Genomic DNA, 17,679 nt, shown 5'->3' with positions numbered 1-17,679 from the left:
TTATTTAGGAGCCTATAAACTACACCCACCAGTGACTTTTTCCCCTTACTATCTCTAATCTCCACCCACAATGATTCAACATTTTGTTCATTAGAGCCAATATCATCTCTCACAACTGCCCTGATATCATCCTTTATTAACAGAGCTACCCCACCCCCTTTCCCTTCTTGTCTATCCTTCCGAATTGTCAGATACCCCTGTATGTTTAATTCCCAATCTTGGCCACCCTGCAACCACATTTCTGTAATAGCCACCAAATCATACCCATTTGTAATGATTTGTGCCGTCAACTCATTTACTTTATTTCGAATGCTGCGTGCGTTTAGGTAGAGTGTTTTAATACTAGCTTTTAAACCATGATTTTTAGTTTTGACCCCTCCTGCAGCCCCCTTATATTCATACATATTGTCCCTTCCTATCACCTTGTGGTTTCTCAGCTCTGTTGCCTCCTGCCTTTTGCATTCTTTCTTGGGATCCTGTTCATCTGAGCTCTCACCCACTCTAACTAGCTCAGAGCCCTCTCCTGGGTTCTGAATACTTCTCACATTGAGGCACAGAGCTTTCAGGCTTGCCTTTTTATTACACTTTGACCCTTTAGAATTTTGCTGTACAGTGGCTTTTTTTGTTACAGCCTGCCAACCTGAAAAAGACCCATTTATCCCTACTCTCTGTTTTCTGTCCGTTAACCAATTCTCTACCCCAGAGAGCTGTGGAGGCTGGGTTATTGAATATATTTATGGTGCAGATGGACTGATTTTTGAATGATGAGCCAAATGGCCTACTCCTGCTCCTATTTCTTATGTTCTTATGTTCAATCTTCTATCCATGCAAATACATTACCTCCAATCCCATAAGCCCTTATCTTGTGTAATAACCTTTTATGTGGCATCTTATCGAATGCCTTTTGGAAATCCAAATATACTACATCCACTGGTTCCCCTATATCTACCCTGCTAGTTACATCCTCAAAAAATCCTAATAAATTTTTCAAACACGATTACCTTTCATAAGACCATGTTGACTCTGCCTAATCATGTTAAGATTTTCGAAGTGCCTTGATACCACTTCCTCAACAATGGATTCCAGCATTTTCCCGACGACTGATGTCAGGCTAACTGGCCTGTAATTCCCCGTTTTCTCTCTCCCTCCTTTCTTGAATAGCGGTGTTACATTTGCTACCTTTCAATCCACTGGGACCGTTCTAGAATCTGGGAAATTTTTAAAAATCAAAGCCAATGCACCCACTATCTCTGCAGCTACCTCTTTTAAAACCCTCGGTTGTAGGCTGTCAGGCCATGGGGATTTGTTGGGTTTTAGTCCCATTAGTGTCTCTAGTACATTTTCTCTACTTATATTAATTACATGAAGTTCCTCTTAGGAAAATAGTGGCATTGATTTTAATAGAGTAATATTAGAGATTTTTATTTATATTTTATTTTAATTGGAACGTTTTCTTGTGGCCACTCACATTAGGCTAATCATGGGAGGAGATTTTTGGGAGTGTGGACCATCAGGAGCAATCTATATCGTAAATCTCCTGTGTTTCCTATTCCTGCATTAGCAGACAGATTTTGCCAACAAGAAACCGCTCTGCTTTATTTTAAAAGGTGGCTGACAAGTGTGAACACTGTCCCATCATGCAATTGCAGATAACATGAAAGCAAGCTTCACGTGAAGACAGCTCCCCTTTAAAGAGGTCATGGACTTCATTGAAAAGTATCCGGCACATCAACCGCAAGTCAGTTTGCCAAGCACAGAGATGGCATGGCACAACTCGCATCCAAACCCGGCGCTGTTTCACTCGTGTGTGAAGCTATTTAATCAAAATAACTCTCACCGCATCTCACTTCTCAGGTCTGAAACAAAAACTACTTAACTGGGTTGTATTGATCCAACACTATACATGTGTATCTGCACATGTCACATTGATCAGGATTATGTTACAGCACAGCCCTGGGTTCCTACACAAGCCCTCTAACATGGTCACAACAGCTTAACATGTTGCACACCGCACGGTCCACCAGAGTTCCAATTTGCAGTTTGCGATGTGCTACGCCCCAGAGCAATCTGTCTTGTGTCAGCTGTGGCTCAATTGGCAGCACTCAGCCATGAACTCATTGAATGGCGCGACAGGCTCGAGGGGTTAAATGGCCTCCTCCTGTTCCTATGTTCCACTCTCACCTCGGAGTCAGAAGGTTGTGGGTTCAAGTCCCACTCCAGAGACATGAGCACAAAAATCTAGGCTGACACTCCAGTGCAGTGCTGAGGGAGTGCTGCACTGTCGGAGGCGCCGTCTTTCGGATGAGACGTTAAACTGAGGTCCTGTCTGCTCTCTCAAGTGGACGCAAAAGATCCCATGGCATTATTGCAAAGAAGAGCAGGAGAGTTATCCCTGGTGTCCTGGCCAATATTTATCCCTCAACCAACATCACTAAAACTGATTATCTGGTCATTGTCACATTGCTGTTTGTGGGAGCTTGATGTGCACAAATTAGCTGCCGCGTTTCCTACATTACAACAATGACTGCACTCCAAAAGCACTTCATTGGCTGTAAAGCACTTTGGGATACCCTGAGCTCATGAAAGTCGCTACATATGTGCAAGTCTTTCTTTATTTTCATTTTACCTCCAAAAATTGCCCAAAGGTGTGAGTTGTGAAACCATGTCATCATTACGCTATGTCCCACCATCGGTTGCCTGGGCCCTAAGTTCTGTAACTCCCTGCCTACACCTCTCCGCCTCTCTACGTTTCTCTCCTCCTTTAAGACGCCCCTTAAAGCAGAGTCAGCATGGTTTTATGAAAGGGAAATCATGTTTGACAAATTTACTGGAGTTCTTTGAGGATGTAACGAGCAGCGTGGATAAGGGGGAACCGGTGGATGTGGTGTATTTGGATTTCCAGAAGGAAATCGATAAGGTGCCACATAAAAGGTTACTACTCAAGATAAAAGTTCACGAGGTTGGGGGTAATATATTAGCATGGATAGAGGATTGGTTAACTAACAGAAAACAGAGAGTCGGGGTAAATGGGTCATTTTCCGGTTGGCAAAAAATAACTAGTAGGGTGCCGCAGGGATTGGTGCTGGGTCCTCAAATATTTACAATCTATATTAATGATTTGGATGAAGGGACCGAGTGTAATGTAGCCAAGTTTACTGATGATACAAAGATGGGTGGGAAAGCAAATTGTGAGGAGAACACAAAAAATCTGCAAAGGGATATAGACAGGCTAAGTGAGTGGGCAAACATTTTGCAGATGGAGAATAATGTAGGAAAATGTGAGATTATCCACTTTGGCGGAAAAAATAGAAAAGCAAATTATAATTTAAATGTAGAAAAATTGCAAAATGCTACAGTACAGAGAGACCTGGGTGTCCTTGTGCATGAACACAAAAATTTAGTATGCAGATACAGCAAATAATCAGGAAGGCAAGTGGAATTTATTGCAAGGGTGCAGAGTATAAAAGCAGAGAAGACCTGCTACAAATGTACAGTGTACTGGTGAGGTCACACCTGGAGTACTGCGTACAGTTTTGGCCTCCGTATTTAAGGAAGGATATACTTGCATTGGAGAAGGTTCACTAGGTTGATTCCAGAGATGAGGGTGTTGACTTATGAAGATAGGTTGAGTAGGTTGGGTCTATACACATTGGAGTTCAGAAGAATGAGAGGTGATCTTATCGAAACATATGATAATGAAGGAGCTCGATAAGGTGGATGCGAGAAGATATTTCCACTCATAAGGGAAACTAAAACTAGGGAACATGGTCTCAGAATAAAGGGCCGCCCATTTAAAACTGAAATGAGGAAGAATTTCTTCTCTCAGAGAGTTATAAATCCATGGAATTCTCTGTCGTAGAGAGCTATGAAGGCTGGGTCATTGAATATATTTACGGCAGAGATAGACAAATTTTTGAGCAATAAGGGAATAAAGGGTTATGGGGAGTGGACAGGGAAGCAGAAGTCCATGATCAGATCAGCAGGCTCGATGGGCTAAATGGCTGACTCCGGCTCCTATTTCTTATGTTCTTATGTTCTAAAAACCTACCTCTTTGACCAAGCTTTTGATCACCTGTCCTAATATCTCCTTTTGTGGCTTGGTGTCACATTTTGTTTGATTACACTCCTGTGAAGCACCTTGGGATGTCTGACTATGTTAAGGAGGCTATGTAAACGATGCTATTTAAACAATGTGATTATTTGTACTAATGATTTTCTCGTCCTTCTGCGCCTGCGTCTTCTGGACCGTGCCCCCCCGCCTGAAACCGGGAGTGGGGCCCTGTTGATTCCGACTACATTGCCTGACTGAGCCGCAAGTCACCGAGCCATGAGCATGCCGGGGGGAGAGCAAGAGAGAGAGCCTGGTTTGGGGGTGGAAGGGGGAAGAGCCTGCTTGTTGCGTGGGGGGGCGGGGGGCAGAAAGCCTGGTTGTTGGCAAAGGGAGGGGAAGGGCCTGGTTGTTGGGGGTGGGGGGGCGGGGTGCCTGGTTGTTGGGGGGTGGGGATGAAGAGAGGCTTGGTTGTTGGCGGGGGGAGGGGGAAGAGCCTGGTTGTTGACGGGGGGGAGTGGGGGAGAGAGCCTGCTTGTCACGGGGGGAGGGGGAGAGAGCCTGCTTGTTGGCGGGGGGGGGGTGAGAGCCTGGTTGTTGGCGGGGGGGGGGAGAGAGCAACACAGAAGCAGAGAGACGGGCGTGTGGGGGTGGGGGTGAGAGAGGGAACTCAGGGAAGACAGATCATGTTCTTTCGGTTACACCCACACCCGATTTCTTGGAAAGCTCAGTGCGTCAGGGACATCATTGGAGTGGATGAAGTCCAGAAGTCACAACACTCTCATTATTCACTTCACACCCAATAAACCTGTTAACAATCTGCACAAAATGCCCCATCTATGACGGGGGAGGGGGCGTAAGGTCATGCACATGCTCTGGGGTAAGGGACTGTGGCTGGGGGAGGGATGCACTTGCGTTGGGGTCAGCAGGGACTGTGGCTGGGAGAGGGATGTGTCCATTCTGACTTCGGAAGTCCAAATGGATCATGTGACAATGTGCAAAGTTAGGCTGGGCGGTTCCATTTACACATTCCAGAGAAACTTCAGGTTTTGGCTTATCCTGCAAGGGGACCAATCAGCAATAGGTCATGTGATAATGGACAGCCAATCAGAGAACTGGCTGCAATTCAGTCAGTACAAATGAACACATCCCTACATAAATGAAAGTTATTGTTGTTGTAGCTCATGCTTAGAAGAATTCTTTAAGCAACATTTAACATGATGTATCAACACCAAAGACTGGCCAATGAATAATTTTCAAGTATTGGGGCAGATAGTGTAACATTTTATAATAGTGATGTCCAAATGCTTGATAGCTCACATTTGAAATTTATTCAATGCACAGTGGTACTGCACCAATATTAATGATAATTAATCATCACAACGTGTGTCTGAATTAGGATGGCACACAAATGTATGCAAATTTATTCATGATAAACTGCCTGTTAGGGGTTATTTTAAACATGAAATTTCATAATAAAAGTCACCAATATTTAGCAATTTGTTACACAGTCATGCTAAATAAACTTGCTGTTATCAAATTTGTATTACATTTTGCCTAGAGACTAAAAATGATCGGTCTATTTCTTTGGTTAGGAACAAGAGTATTGTTGAGATTTAAATAAACAAAATGGTATTGATTTATATAATTTGAATGCACCGTGTGTCAATATAATCATAAGGGAGAGAGCTGATTAATATTCATTACTATGCAGATAGGCATATTAAGCATGCAAATTTAGCCGAATTAACCTATAGCCCCCTCGAAAATGCTAAAAACTATTTGAATACACAACATAAACTGAGTCGCAGCAGGTTTAGGTGAATGCTGAAATATCTGTCCATGAATTGGTTTATGATTTTCATTTAGCTTTGGTTGATTGTGTTCTGCATGTGCAGAGGGATAACATTCCCTGGTGTTTTTAATGAATGTTTCCAGCACCTTCTATGATGGGATACAGGAACGATCGTCACCATCCATTCCTGGAGGGCTTATCGCGTACAGAGAGACCGGTCAAAATTTCTGACAAGGAGTTGGAAGAGTAGGAAATGCTGAGTAGCAGGAGAGAAGTGAAAGAGAAATGATTCAGGTAGGAGGGAGCAAAGCCACGATTGAAGATGAGGACCTCAGCTCATCTGCTGCTGAAGCCCTCATCCATGCCTTTGTTACCTCTAGACTCGATTATTCCAACACACTTCTGGCTGCCCTCCCACATTCTACCCTACGTAACGAGAGGTGATCTAAAACTCGGCTGCCTGTGCCCTAACTCACACCAAGTCTTGCTCACCCATCTGCCCTGTGCTCGCTGACCGACATTGGCTCCCGGTTAAGCAACACCTCAATTTCCAAATTCTCATCCTTCTTTACAGATCCCTCCATGGCCTCGGCCCTCCCTATCTTGTCAACTCCTCCAGCCCCACAACTCCCCGAGATGTCTGCGCTCCTCAAATTCTGCCCTCTTGAGCATCCCTGATTGTAATCGCTCAACCATCGGTAGCCGTGCCTTCCGTTGCCTTGGCCCCAAGCTCTGGAACTCCCTCCCTAAACCTCTCCACCTCTCTACCTCTCTTTCCTCCTTTAAGACGCTCCTTAAAACCTACCTCTTTGACCAAGCTTTTGGACATCTGCCGTAATTTCTTCTTATGCGGCTCAGTGTCAAATTTTTGTCTTATAACACTCCTGTGAAGTGCCTTGGGACATTTTACTACATTAAAGGTACTATACAAATACAAGTTGTTGTTGTTCTTGCTGTTGTTTTAAATATGTTTTTGAAAGCAAGGAAGGAAGTGGGAAGGTGGAGGCATCCATGGAGGGAGCTGCACAGGGCAGGAACATAGTGGCTCAAAAAGCAGCCACCAATTGTGGAGTGGAGGGAGTAAGGACTAAGGAGTAACTCATTACTGAACACAGTAAGCCCCTTACATGGAACCCTAATCTCGTCCTATAGCGCTTCATACACATTGAGTTGCAGTCACTGTAGGAGAATGCAGCATTCATTTAACAACAAATAGATGAAAAACCAGTGAATCGGTTTTGTGATGGTGTTGGTTGAAGAAGGAATGTTGTCAGGACAGCACCTCCCAAACCCACGACCTCTACCACCTCGAAGGACAAGGGCAGCAGGCGCACGGGAACACCACCACCTCCAAGTTCCCCTCCAAGTCACACGTACAGCGACTGCAGCGGATAAAGGCGGCGGCTCACCACCACCTTCTCAAAGGGCAATTCGGGATGGGCAATAAATGCCGGCCTTGCCAGTGACGCCCACATCCCGTGAATGAATAATAAAAAAAAACACTGGGAGAACTTACTGCTCTTCTTCAAATAGCATCTTTATGTGAACGAGTGGACAGTCTCAATTTAATCTCAGATTTGTTTCGGAATGAACACCTATTGTCCTCAAAATCCAAGGACATGGTTTGTGGCCCGTTCTCTTCTGGGTATTGAGCAACCTAGCTGAAGGGACGAGGCCCATAGTGCTAGAAATAGGAGAGATGATAAATGTAATGTCTGTAAGCTTGTAATGTTTATAGCTCCACACTGTGGATGTGGACGTATTGTGTACTGCAATTGCAGAGTTAATCATTAAACAGAACCAGGCAGATTTCCAGAGGCTTCCGAGAGAGCTGCCTGCCATGTTAGGAGCTGTGTGTGCTTGTGCTCTATGAATATATCACATTTGGCGATTGAGATGGGATTTTTCGGATGATTTAAAGCTTAAATTTTGTTTGTGAAGGATTCAGCCTGCCGACAGAAAGACTTTGGAAGTTTCTGTCTTTGGAAAAAGCTACAAAATCCAAGGTAAAATACAGCACACGGTGTGAACAGCTAGAGATTAAAATGGCAGGTGTAATCGGACATTTGGGGGAATATAGACACGACCAGGAACATTTTAAAGTGTATGTGGATCGGCTAGAAATGTATTTCACTGCAAATAACATAATCAAAGTTCCAGACAATGTAGTCCAGAACTGGACTGTGTTGGAACGTAAGAAAGTGATCTTCTTATCGGTGGCAGGTCCGGCATTATACGAAACACTTGTAAATCTGCTTGTGCCTGATGAGCCAAAGGACACAACGCTTAAAGAGATTTTAATGAAGCTGGAGCAGCACTATAACCCCAAACTGTTAGAAATTGCTGAAAGCTATCGTTTCGGGATTCGGAATCAAAAGACTGATGTAAGTATCAGTGATTACATCGTAGCATTAAAAAAGCTATCGATGCACTGTAATTTTGGAAACTTTCAAAACCGAGCATTACAGGATTGTTTTGTTTGTGGGGTGAAAAAAGATGCAATCAGAAGGAAGTTATTGACGACGGATGACTTGATTTTTGAGATTGCTTGTCAGACAGCGAGGTCGATGGGCTTGGCCGAACAATATTCCCGAGAATTAAATAATAATTACGGTCGTCAGTCAACCAAGGTAAATCACCTGCAGGTTCAAAGTAAAAGATGGTGGGGGCCCAAAGTCTCAGAAACTGGAAATTCTAACAGAGCGTTGAAGTCGTGCTATAGGTGCCTGGGACAACATTGCTCAAAGTTGTCTATACGTGAAGGCAGAGTGTTTCTTCTGCAAAAAGACTGGGCATCTTGCGAAGGCATGCCGACTGAAGGGTAAACCAGTTTTTAAAGCTATGAGTTCAGCATTCAAAGCTATGAGTAGAAATCCCAAGAGACTATATAGCATGGAAGAACAACAACAGGACGAGGAGATTTTAGAGTTATGCGTCATCAGGAGCACGAGGTTAATGGACAGCGATCGGAAAGCATCAAAATCCACATAGATGTTGCGGGATTCAAGATACCAATGGAAATTGACACGGGTGCATCCGTGAGTGTAGTACCGGAGCCGCTGTACCTCGACAAATTGCATGATTTTCAACTGAAGAAATCCAAGATAGAACTGCGAGGCTACTCGGGAGAGAAAATCGCAATGGTAGGTCGTATCACCGTACCGGTGGAATATAAAGATCAATTTCAGAACTTGCCTCTAATAGTAGTGAAATGAGACAAGCCGGCCTTGCTAGGAAGAAATTGGGTGAGCTCACTGAAGCTGGATTGGAGTGAGATTTTCTGTGTGGAAGCGAGATTTTCATCAACGGATGAGGTTATCAAGAACTATCCGAAGGTGTTCTGCAAAACAAGCAGTCCGATCCAAGGTGTCAAGATAAGTGTCAGGGTACAGAAGGACGCTAGATCGGTTTACTACAAGCCACGTTCCGTACCATATGCACTCAAAGAGAAAGTTGAGCAAGAACTCAAAAGACTAGAGACTGAGAACATTATTTGTAAGATAGATCGATGTATTTGGGCTACACCCATTGTTGTTGTACCTAAGTCCGATGGTAAGGTAAGATTGTGTGGTGATTATAAAGTAACCGTAAACTAGTTTCTAGAGGGTAATGGTCCCAATACATTGCCGAATATAGAAGATTTGTTCACAACACTGACAGGTGGTCAGATCTTCTCAAAACTGGATCTTACGAATGCCTACTTACAGCTTGAACTAGATGAGGAGTCCAAGTCATGTTTGACTATAAATACTCATCTAGGCCTATATCAATTTATTAGGCTACCGTTTGGAGTGTCTTCCACCCCTGCCATATTCCAAGGGGTGATGAACCAGATTTTGCAAGGTATTGAAGGGGTAGTATGTTATTTGGATGACATACTAATTTCAGCACCAAATAGGCAAATTCATAATAACATATTGAATGAAGTCCTCAACCAGCTAGAGAAGCATAAAGTACGAGTGTCTGCTCATAAGTGTGAGTTATTTAAAAACTCAGTGGAGTACTTAGGGTACAGAGTAGACAGAGATGGTTTACATCCAACCATGGAAAAATTGGATGCAATTAGAAATGCACCCACTCCCAGGAATGTCACTGAACTTCGTTCATTCTTGGGTCTTTTGAACGATTATGGGAAGTTCCTTCCAAATTTGGCTGCAGTATTACATCCACTAAATGAACTTTTGAAAAAACAGGTTCATTGGAAGTGGTCAAAAGAATGCGATACACCATTCCAGGAGTGTAAAAGCAAATTGGTAGAGAGCACCATGTTAGTTCACTATGACATATCTAAGGAGATTAAGCTAGCATGTGATGCCTCTCCGTATGGAGTTGGGGCAGTAATCTTTCATGTATTAAGTAGTGGGAAGAACAGTCCAATTGCTTTTGTTTCATGCACTCTCAGTGCCAGTGAGAGTAATTATACGCAAATTAAAAGGGAAGCTTTGGCATTAATTTTTGGGGTCAAGAAGTTTCACAAATACTTGTATGGTCGTAAGTTTACCATCGTTACGGACCATAAGCCCCTAACAGCAATCCTCCATCCAAGTCCCCAGTTCCAACATTAGCTGCAGCCGAATGCAGAGATGGACTTTGATTTTGTCAGCATATACATATATTGAATACAGACGATCAGCTGATCACAGTAATGCTAATGTAATGTCTAGATTGCCTTCCCCATCACAAGTTACACTCGATAGGGAAGAAGTGTTTTATTTTTCATACATTGATGAACTGCCAGTCACAACTGAAGAGATTGGTAGAGCAACCAACGTGACCCCGTGACGTCAAAGGTGTATGATTATATTGCAAATGGATGGCCAAACCAGGTAACAGACAAAGATACACATCCATTCTTCATTCGTAGGAATGAATTATCAGTCGATAAAGATTGTATCATGTGGGGTGCAAGAGTGTTAATACCAAATAAATTCAGGTCCAAATTATTAGGAGACCTCCATGACCAGCACCTGGGAATGTGCTTGACCAAGAGTTTGCACGCAGTTATTTATGGTGGCCAGGTCTTGATAAAGATATAGAGTACATCGTGAGTCAGTGAACGACATGTCAATCAGTAAGCAAGCAACCACCACCAGTACCATTACATCCATGGAAATGGCCTCCCAGGGTGTGGCAAAGACTACATATTGATTTTGCTTAGTTAGAAGGACAACGATTGTTCATTGTGATTGATAGCCATTCGAAGTGGGTTGAGGTGTTTCCACTGTGGAAAATAACAACAAGTAAAACATTGGACATTTTACGGAAATTATTTTCTTCATTTGGCCTCCCCGAAAAAATTGTTTCGGATAATGGACCACAATTTCGTTCAGAAGAATTTGCACAATTCACAAGCAAAAATGGTGTGAAACATACCAAGGTTCCACCATTCCATCCTGCTTTGAATGGTGTAGCAGAGCGCACTGTACAAATTGTAAAATGTGCCCTCATAAAACAAATGTTTGATCCAAATCCAAGGAAATAACAGTTGTCATTGGATCACAAATTAGCTAATTTTTTGATTACATATCAAAATACTCCTCTTACAATTACAGGTAGAACACCAGCAGAGTTGTTTCTCAAATGACAGCCACAAACCAGATTCTCATTGTTAAATCCAAATTTGGCACAGTCCGTAGAAGAGACACAATTAAAACAGAAAGAGAATCATGATAGAGGTAGAGTAAAAGAGAGAAGTGTGAAATTAAACCAGAAGGTGAGAGTGAAGAACCATCACCATAAATGGTTACAGTGGTTACCAGGAAGAGTGGTGAAGATATGTGGTCCTCGCACATATTTGGTAAAGATGTTTGATAATGGACAGATTAGGTTTGTTCATATTGATCATATTTTACCTACCGCCATGGAAGGAGTTGAAGGTGGGAATGATTCAATTATTTCTGACTCATCAGATAGTTTTGATATACCAGTAGCAAATCGTAAATCCAATGTACTGGAATCAAATCCAGGAGAGAATCAGAATGAAAGTCTGAGTCCGGGTCAGGAAAACAAAGAGCCTGACGTTAGAGTGAGTTCAAATGAAAATCAAGGAAATTCTGTGGAGAAAAACGTTCCTCAGGATGAGCTTCGAATGAGTGTGAAATCAACACCAGGTTTGGAAGATTCTGTTCAAGAGCGAAGGTATCCTCTTCGAAACAGAAAACAAGTGGTAATGTTAAATTTGTAAATATGGAAAAAAAAATGTATATCCTGTGTTATGTATAAACATGGATTTTATGTATGTTGTTTGTTATAATAACTTCTTCATTAAGGAGGGAGAAGTGTAATGTCTGTAAGCTTGTAATGTTTGAGCTCCACACTATGGATGTGAACGTATTGTGTACTGCAAGTGCAGGTTTAATAATAAACAGAACCAGGCAGATTTCCGGAGGCTTCTGAGAGAGCTGCCTGCCATGTTAGGAGTTGTGTTCTGTGAATATGTCACAATAAAGTAATGTGAAGAAGTAGTGGTTGGGTAACCGAAGCTTGGGATTTAAAGCTGCAGACTGCGTAGGTGCCCAGTGATTAAGTATGAGCGATGATTACTAAACTATAAATGTAGCCCCTCTGCTCATGCATCATGCCTTTAACCCTTCCCAATCCAGGGAGATCTTCTATGAGCCAAGTCTCTGTGCCCTCGTAGCCAAGAGAAGAAGTAATAAAGGTGCATGGATATGGACAGTTAAATATCCGAAGCATTCCCCATGCATCTTGTGGGTCACGGATATTTCTGCTGCGCACAGACCACAAGCATGCTATTGAACAATACGAGGGTGGATGTTTCAGAAGAACATTCCAACAGAATTTTGTGTGGCTCACTCGGTGGTAGGCCTGTTGCCATGGTTTCCAAAGTGCCTCCCTCAGATTCTGATCGCTGCTATCAACATTCAGTAGATATCAAGTAGGCCCAGGGTCTCTTCTTATTCGACTGATGATATTCAGTGTTAATTTGTAAAAACTAGCCCCACACTAAGGCAGTTAGGATGGGCAATGGATTAGCGCACTGTTCTCCCACCGCAGTGATGTAGGGTTGGGTCCGGGCCTGACTGTTGGGATGAAAGTTTCTTTTGGACTTGCAGTCCATTTAGCTGCACTGCCATTTCTCAGGAAGAGATAAGTAAGGGTTGTCCAATTTGGTTTACTTTGGCTTTTCATTTCAGCTCTGGTCTCGCTTTCAGAGAGCCAGCACATTTGTGGTTGTGAGAAACACGGTGACCTATAAAGGTCGATCAATATTCCAGTAAGGAATTTTTAACCTATTGATGCCAACTAAAAGAATTCTAATTTGCTACTTGATGCAGCGGACTCACAGGATGACTGTGGCGGACCGGAACATACCTGACCAGTGTTCTTCAAATGCTCAATCGCTTGCTTATGAGTGATACCCTGCAAGCTGACTCCATCCACCTCCTGCAGACAATCGCCTGCCAAACAGAGAAAAAGAAGTCAGGATTGACGTGACCTTATTTATTTTGGAACAACAAAGCACTGCTTAATGTATTTGCTTCATGGGTTCTTTGCTTAAGAATTCATAGCAACACTATTAAGCTATTAAGAACCAGTTGGTTTATTATCATCATCATCATAGGCAGTCCCTTGGAGTCGAGTGCTTCCACTCTAAAAATGAGTTCTTAGGTGGCTGAACAGTCCAATACGAGAACCACAGTCCCTGTCACAGGTGGGACAGATAGTCGTTGAGGGAAAGGGTGGGTGGGACAGGTTTGCCGTATGCTCTTTCCGCTGCCTGCGCTTGATTTCTGCATGCTCTCGGCGATGAGACTCAAGGTGCACAGAGGTTAAGCAAACGTTTAACAATCCCATTACACATTACCAGTTCATCCACTAGGCTCACAACCGCGTGCCTCATTGTGGATGACCCAGACCCAACTGGCTGGGGTTTTATTGAGTCTTGTGAACATCATGTGACTGGCTAAGCCACTCACAATGCAACAGCTCTACAAACCTGTGAGCATACTCACGGGTACATACATTACACACTGCAACAGGAGCTCCTTTGTATCTTTTCACTCAAAACCAAAAAACAGAATCAGTTGGTATTAATTGCTTTCAAAGCTGCAGTGCTCAGCTGGTACCGCATCATTAATTGCTCTACCAATCTTTGGTAGATAACAATAAAAGCAAATGGAGTAGAAATCTATCTGGGCCGCGTAGGCCTGAACCGAGAGGCCCAAAACTGGGTCTGAGACCTCAGCTACATAATATGGGCGAGCTGCCAGTGCCTGTCGGGCCTCCACAGGCAGCTCGGCCTGCAGAAGGATTATAGTTTGGGTCAGGGGCCTCAGGTTAATCCCGGGAGGGGCGAGAAGCACAGCAGGCCTGGTTTAAAAAGTAACAGACTGAAGATTAATAACAAAATATTGTTTTTCTCCCTTCCCGAGTGTCAAAAGCGATTGAAACTTTATCGATTGACTCCTTCAAAAAAAAAATCTGGTTGGGAATCAACTCGGGCTGGAAGTTACAGGAATCATGACAGACGTACGACACACGCTAGTTACCGGGAGGTGGGGAGGATGAGGGGGGGAGGGGCTGAAAATGGGCGAAGAATCCAGCAAGGGCCAGAGACATGGAGGGCCTGCTGACCTCATTATCATTTTCTTGATCCATTTCCCGCCCGGCCAGGAGGACAGCCTGGCACTTTTGGCGACAGACCCTGACAATCAGGAGTGGGGAAGATTCAACCTATGTGGCAAGGGGCTAGTGGTGGTGTCATGTATGCACCTGCGTGTATGCTCACAAGTTCATAGGCTGTTGAGTTGGGAGTGGCTTAGCCAGTCACATGATGTTCACAAGACTCAATAAAACCCCAGCTAGTTGGGTTAGGGGATCCACGATGAGACAGGTGGTTGTGAGCCTGGTGGATGAACTGGTAATGTGTAATGTGATTGTTAAACCTTTGCTAATAAACCAACTAAATAGCAATATGTTGCTATGAATTCTTTTGCAAAGTGCCCATGAAGCAAATACATTACAGGTGGGATAGGGCAGGGGGGGATGGGGGGATTGGGGAAGGCTGGCGATTGGGAGGAGGGAAGCCGAAGGTTTCCTTGAGGGGCCGGGCAGGGGGAGCACTCTTGCTCCCCCTGGCCCACAAGGAGAACTGAAACAGCCACTTATCTCGTGGAGCTCGCAGTTCCCGCCTCCCTTTCACTGCCAGGTTTCCTGACCCCTGGGAAGCTGCACTGTGGGAGCCCAATTTAAATATGTTAATGAAGTGCCCGGCTTGTCCACGGCAGGACACTCTGACTCTCCGATATCCATCACAGTGAATAAGGTGGTGAGCAGGTCCACGGCGTGGTGGGGACTTGTTCCCCGTATTTTTGTCTTTAACGCACCTTCCACCCCTCACCAGACTGTCGTGAGGGGATTAATATCTATTAATATACCAGGGCTCAGGAGAGGTGTGAGTTGAGGGCCAGGGGCAGCACGGGCCAGCCCACATGTGTGCGCACTAGGTCCGTGCAGCAGAGCTCGTCCCAGTCGTCTTGGACAATCCTTGCCACTGGATCAAGACCTATCTCTGTCAAGCCCGTGTGGTGGCTAGTGTAAAACGGCCACCCAGCGTTAAAAAAATCCACGCACAGGCATCTTCCACCCTTAAGGATGTAGTTTGGGATCTGGAGTATTAGGTCCTTCATTGAAACACCTGTGAACTCATCCCTTTTTGGCGTGGAAGCAAGTCATCCTCGCTTCAAGGGAATGCCTATGATGAATATCCGAATTGCCGAGGTGGTGGGGTATGGGGTTTTATGTAGAGTCAGATCAGGTCGAATGGTGGAGATGTGGAAATGGATAGATAATCTGTTATTTTGTGTGACTACCTTTAGAGCCCAGGGAGTATTTACATGAATCTTTCCCTGAGGAGAATAAATGGGCAGAGCATTACTGTGAAGCACCTTGATCACGGAATGAGCTTTTCTTATCCAATTTTTTCCCATGTTATTGTCACAATGCCAATCAAATCTGGGCTGTACATTTATTACTCTTCCACTGTATTTCTTTTAAACAAATGTTGCGCTGATCAAGGTGAGTGGTGCTGGTGCTGAGAAATGGAATATGTTCCAGTTAAGGCAGTATCAGGCCCTGTCAGGTCAGGTACTGCATGGAAAGATACAGAGTAAGTCTCCTTCTACTCTGACCCAATAAAACGTCACGGTCCCCAAAACGAGAATTGTGCCCCTACCCCCATCATTCAGCTTCACTCATCACCTCACTTTTGGCTTCAATACAGTGCCATTGGTATCAAATGAAGGACCGGTTTGTGTTGTGGGTACTTAGCAATGGATGGAAATTGCCCAAATTCATTTTATGGGGGACTCGTACAGCCTGGATTTGAACAGAGGTTCCAGAGGTAAAAAGCCAGTATTTGATGCCCCACCCCCACCCCCAGAGTCCCATGTTGACACAATCATTCTAATACAACTAACCCAGCAGGTATGACGTCACCCAAAACTTTGCAAACGTGCCCAATGTGCAGGTGTTGGAGCAGGCCATTCTCAGAAATTAGCCATTTGAATGGTCACATATCTCGAGCGATTCACGCCCTCCCTACCTTTCCTGATGTGACCATCAAGTTCTGCGGATCCTCCAGGTATGACTGCCTTCACATAGATCGCGCCATTCTTCACACTGGTGTTCACACCTCCCTACGGAGCACAACAGTACATGTTTAGAAAAAGGATCCTTCCCTTTGAGGATTTTCACATCCATTATATGCTTCCTCCTTAACTGCAGAGCGTCGGAACGAGGAGGCCTACAAATCATCGCCCCGGCATTATTAGGTGATAAATCATCTCAATGAAGGAGAAAGCTCAGTTTGACGTTCTTTTTCCTTTGTTAGTGTTCAGATAATTAATGGCTTGATTCATTATACTGAAAGGAATTGAAGAAACCACACCAGGCTTTCTAATCACTATCTCCAGTTGGGTCCTCTCTCACTGTTTAGACAATCTCCAACCTTATTCCAATGTCCCTTTAGGATAATTCGATTGGCCTGCTCCAGAGTAATTCCAGCCTGCATCTAGCATATTCCTGTTTTTATTGCCACAACTCTCATCTGGAGTTGGCAAAAATGCATTGTATAACAAGCTGAATTTACCTGAAAAACAGCCTCCATCGCTTTGAATTGATTGAACTGTGCAGTGCGAGAAATACCTTTTTGTTTAATCAAGGCATACGGAATAAAGGCAAGTAAATGGAATTGAGATACAGATCTTATTTAATGTCAGACCAGGCTCGAGGGGCTGAATGGCCTACTCCTGTGCATAACTTACATTGATGTAGTGTCTTATCATGTCCAAAAGCTAATCATGCCTTTTGGATTTGTTTAGGTCGTCACTATGGTGTGGGCAAACGCAGCAGTCAAGTTACACACAGCAAGAGCCCATATGCAGCGAATAAAGTGAATGACTGGTTGACATAAGAACATAAGAATTAGGAGCAGGAGTAGGCCATTCGGCCCCTCGAGTCTGCTCTGACTAACCTAGTTGATTTTTGTGTGGTGTTGGCTGAGGAACGAGTGCTGCCCAGGACACTAGGAAGGACTCCCCGCTCGATCTCAAATAGTGCCGTGGGATGTTTTACATCTACCAGAACAAGCAGACAGGGCCTGAGTCTAATGTTTATCCAAAAGACGGCACCTCCAAAAGTGCAGCACTCCGTCAGTACGTTACTAACAAATCAGCCAGGACTATGGGGCTGATCTTCATTGCTCCTGAATGAACTCAGCGAAGCAATTGGCAGTTCCTACCCGAAACTGTTACACCACAAGTGACATGACACGTACAGGGGTGCGACACTCGACGCAACATGGCACACACAG

General features: G+C 44.0%; 1 protein-coding gene across 1 annotated transcript in view; it reads right to left on the bottom strand.

The window, feature by feature from the left end:
* The window catches only part of ptpn20 (protein tyrosine phosphatase non-receptor type 20), a 473,076-nt gene that overhangs the window by 199,321 nt on the left and 256,076 nt on the right, over window positions 1-17,679 (bottom strand). The window contains exons 26-27 of the mRNA XM_070865389.1: window positions 16,411-16,504; window positions 13,179-13,264 (exon numbers count right to left, since the gene is read on the bottom strand). Of these exons, the coding sequence (XP_070721490.1) occupies window positions 13,179-13,264; window positions 16,411-16,504 (180 nt within the window). The remainder of the gene's footprint in view (window positions 1-13,178; window positions 13,265-16,410; window positions 16,505-17,679) is intronic.

The sequence above is a fragment of the Pristiophorus japonicus genome, chromosome 22 (genome assembly GCF_044704955.1).
Source record: "Pristiophorus japonicus isolate sPriJap1 chromosome 22, sPriJap1.hap1, whole genome shotgun sequence".
Lineage (NCBI taxonomy): Eukaryota > Metazoa > Chordata > Chondrichthyes > Pristiophoridae > Pristiophorus > Pristiophorus japonicus.
Note: the sequence above shows the minus strand (reverse complement) of the source record. Positions and strands in the feature narration are given on the sequence as shown.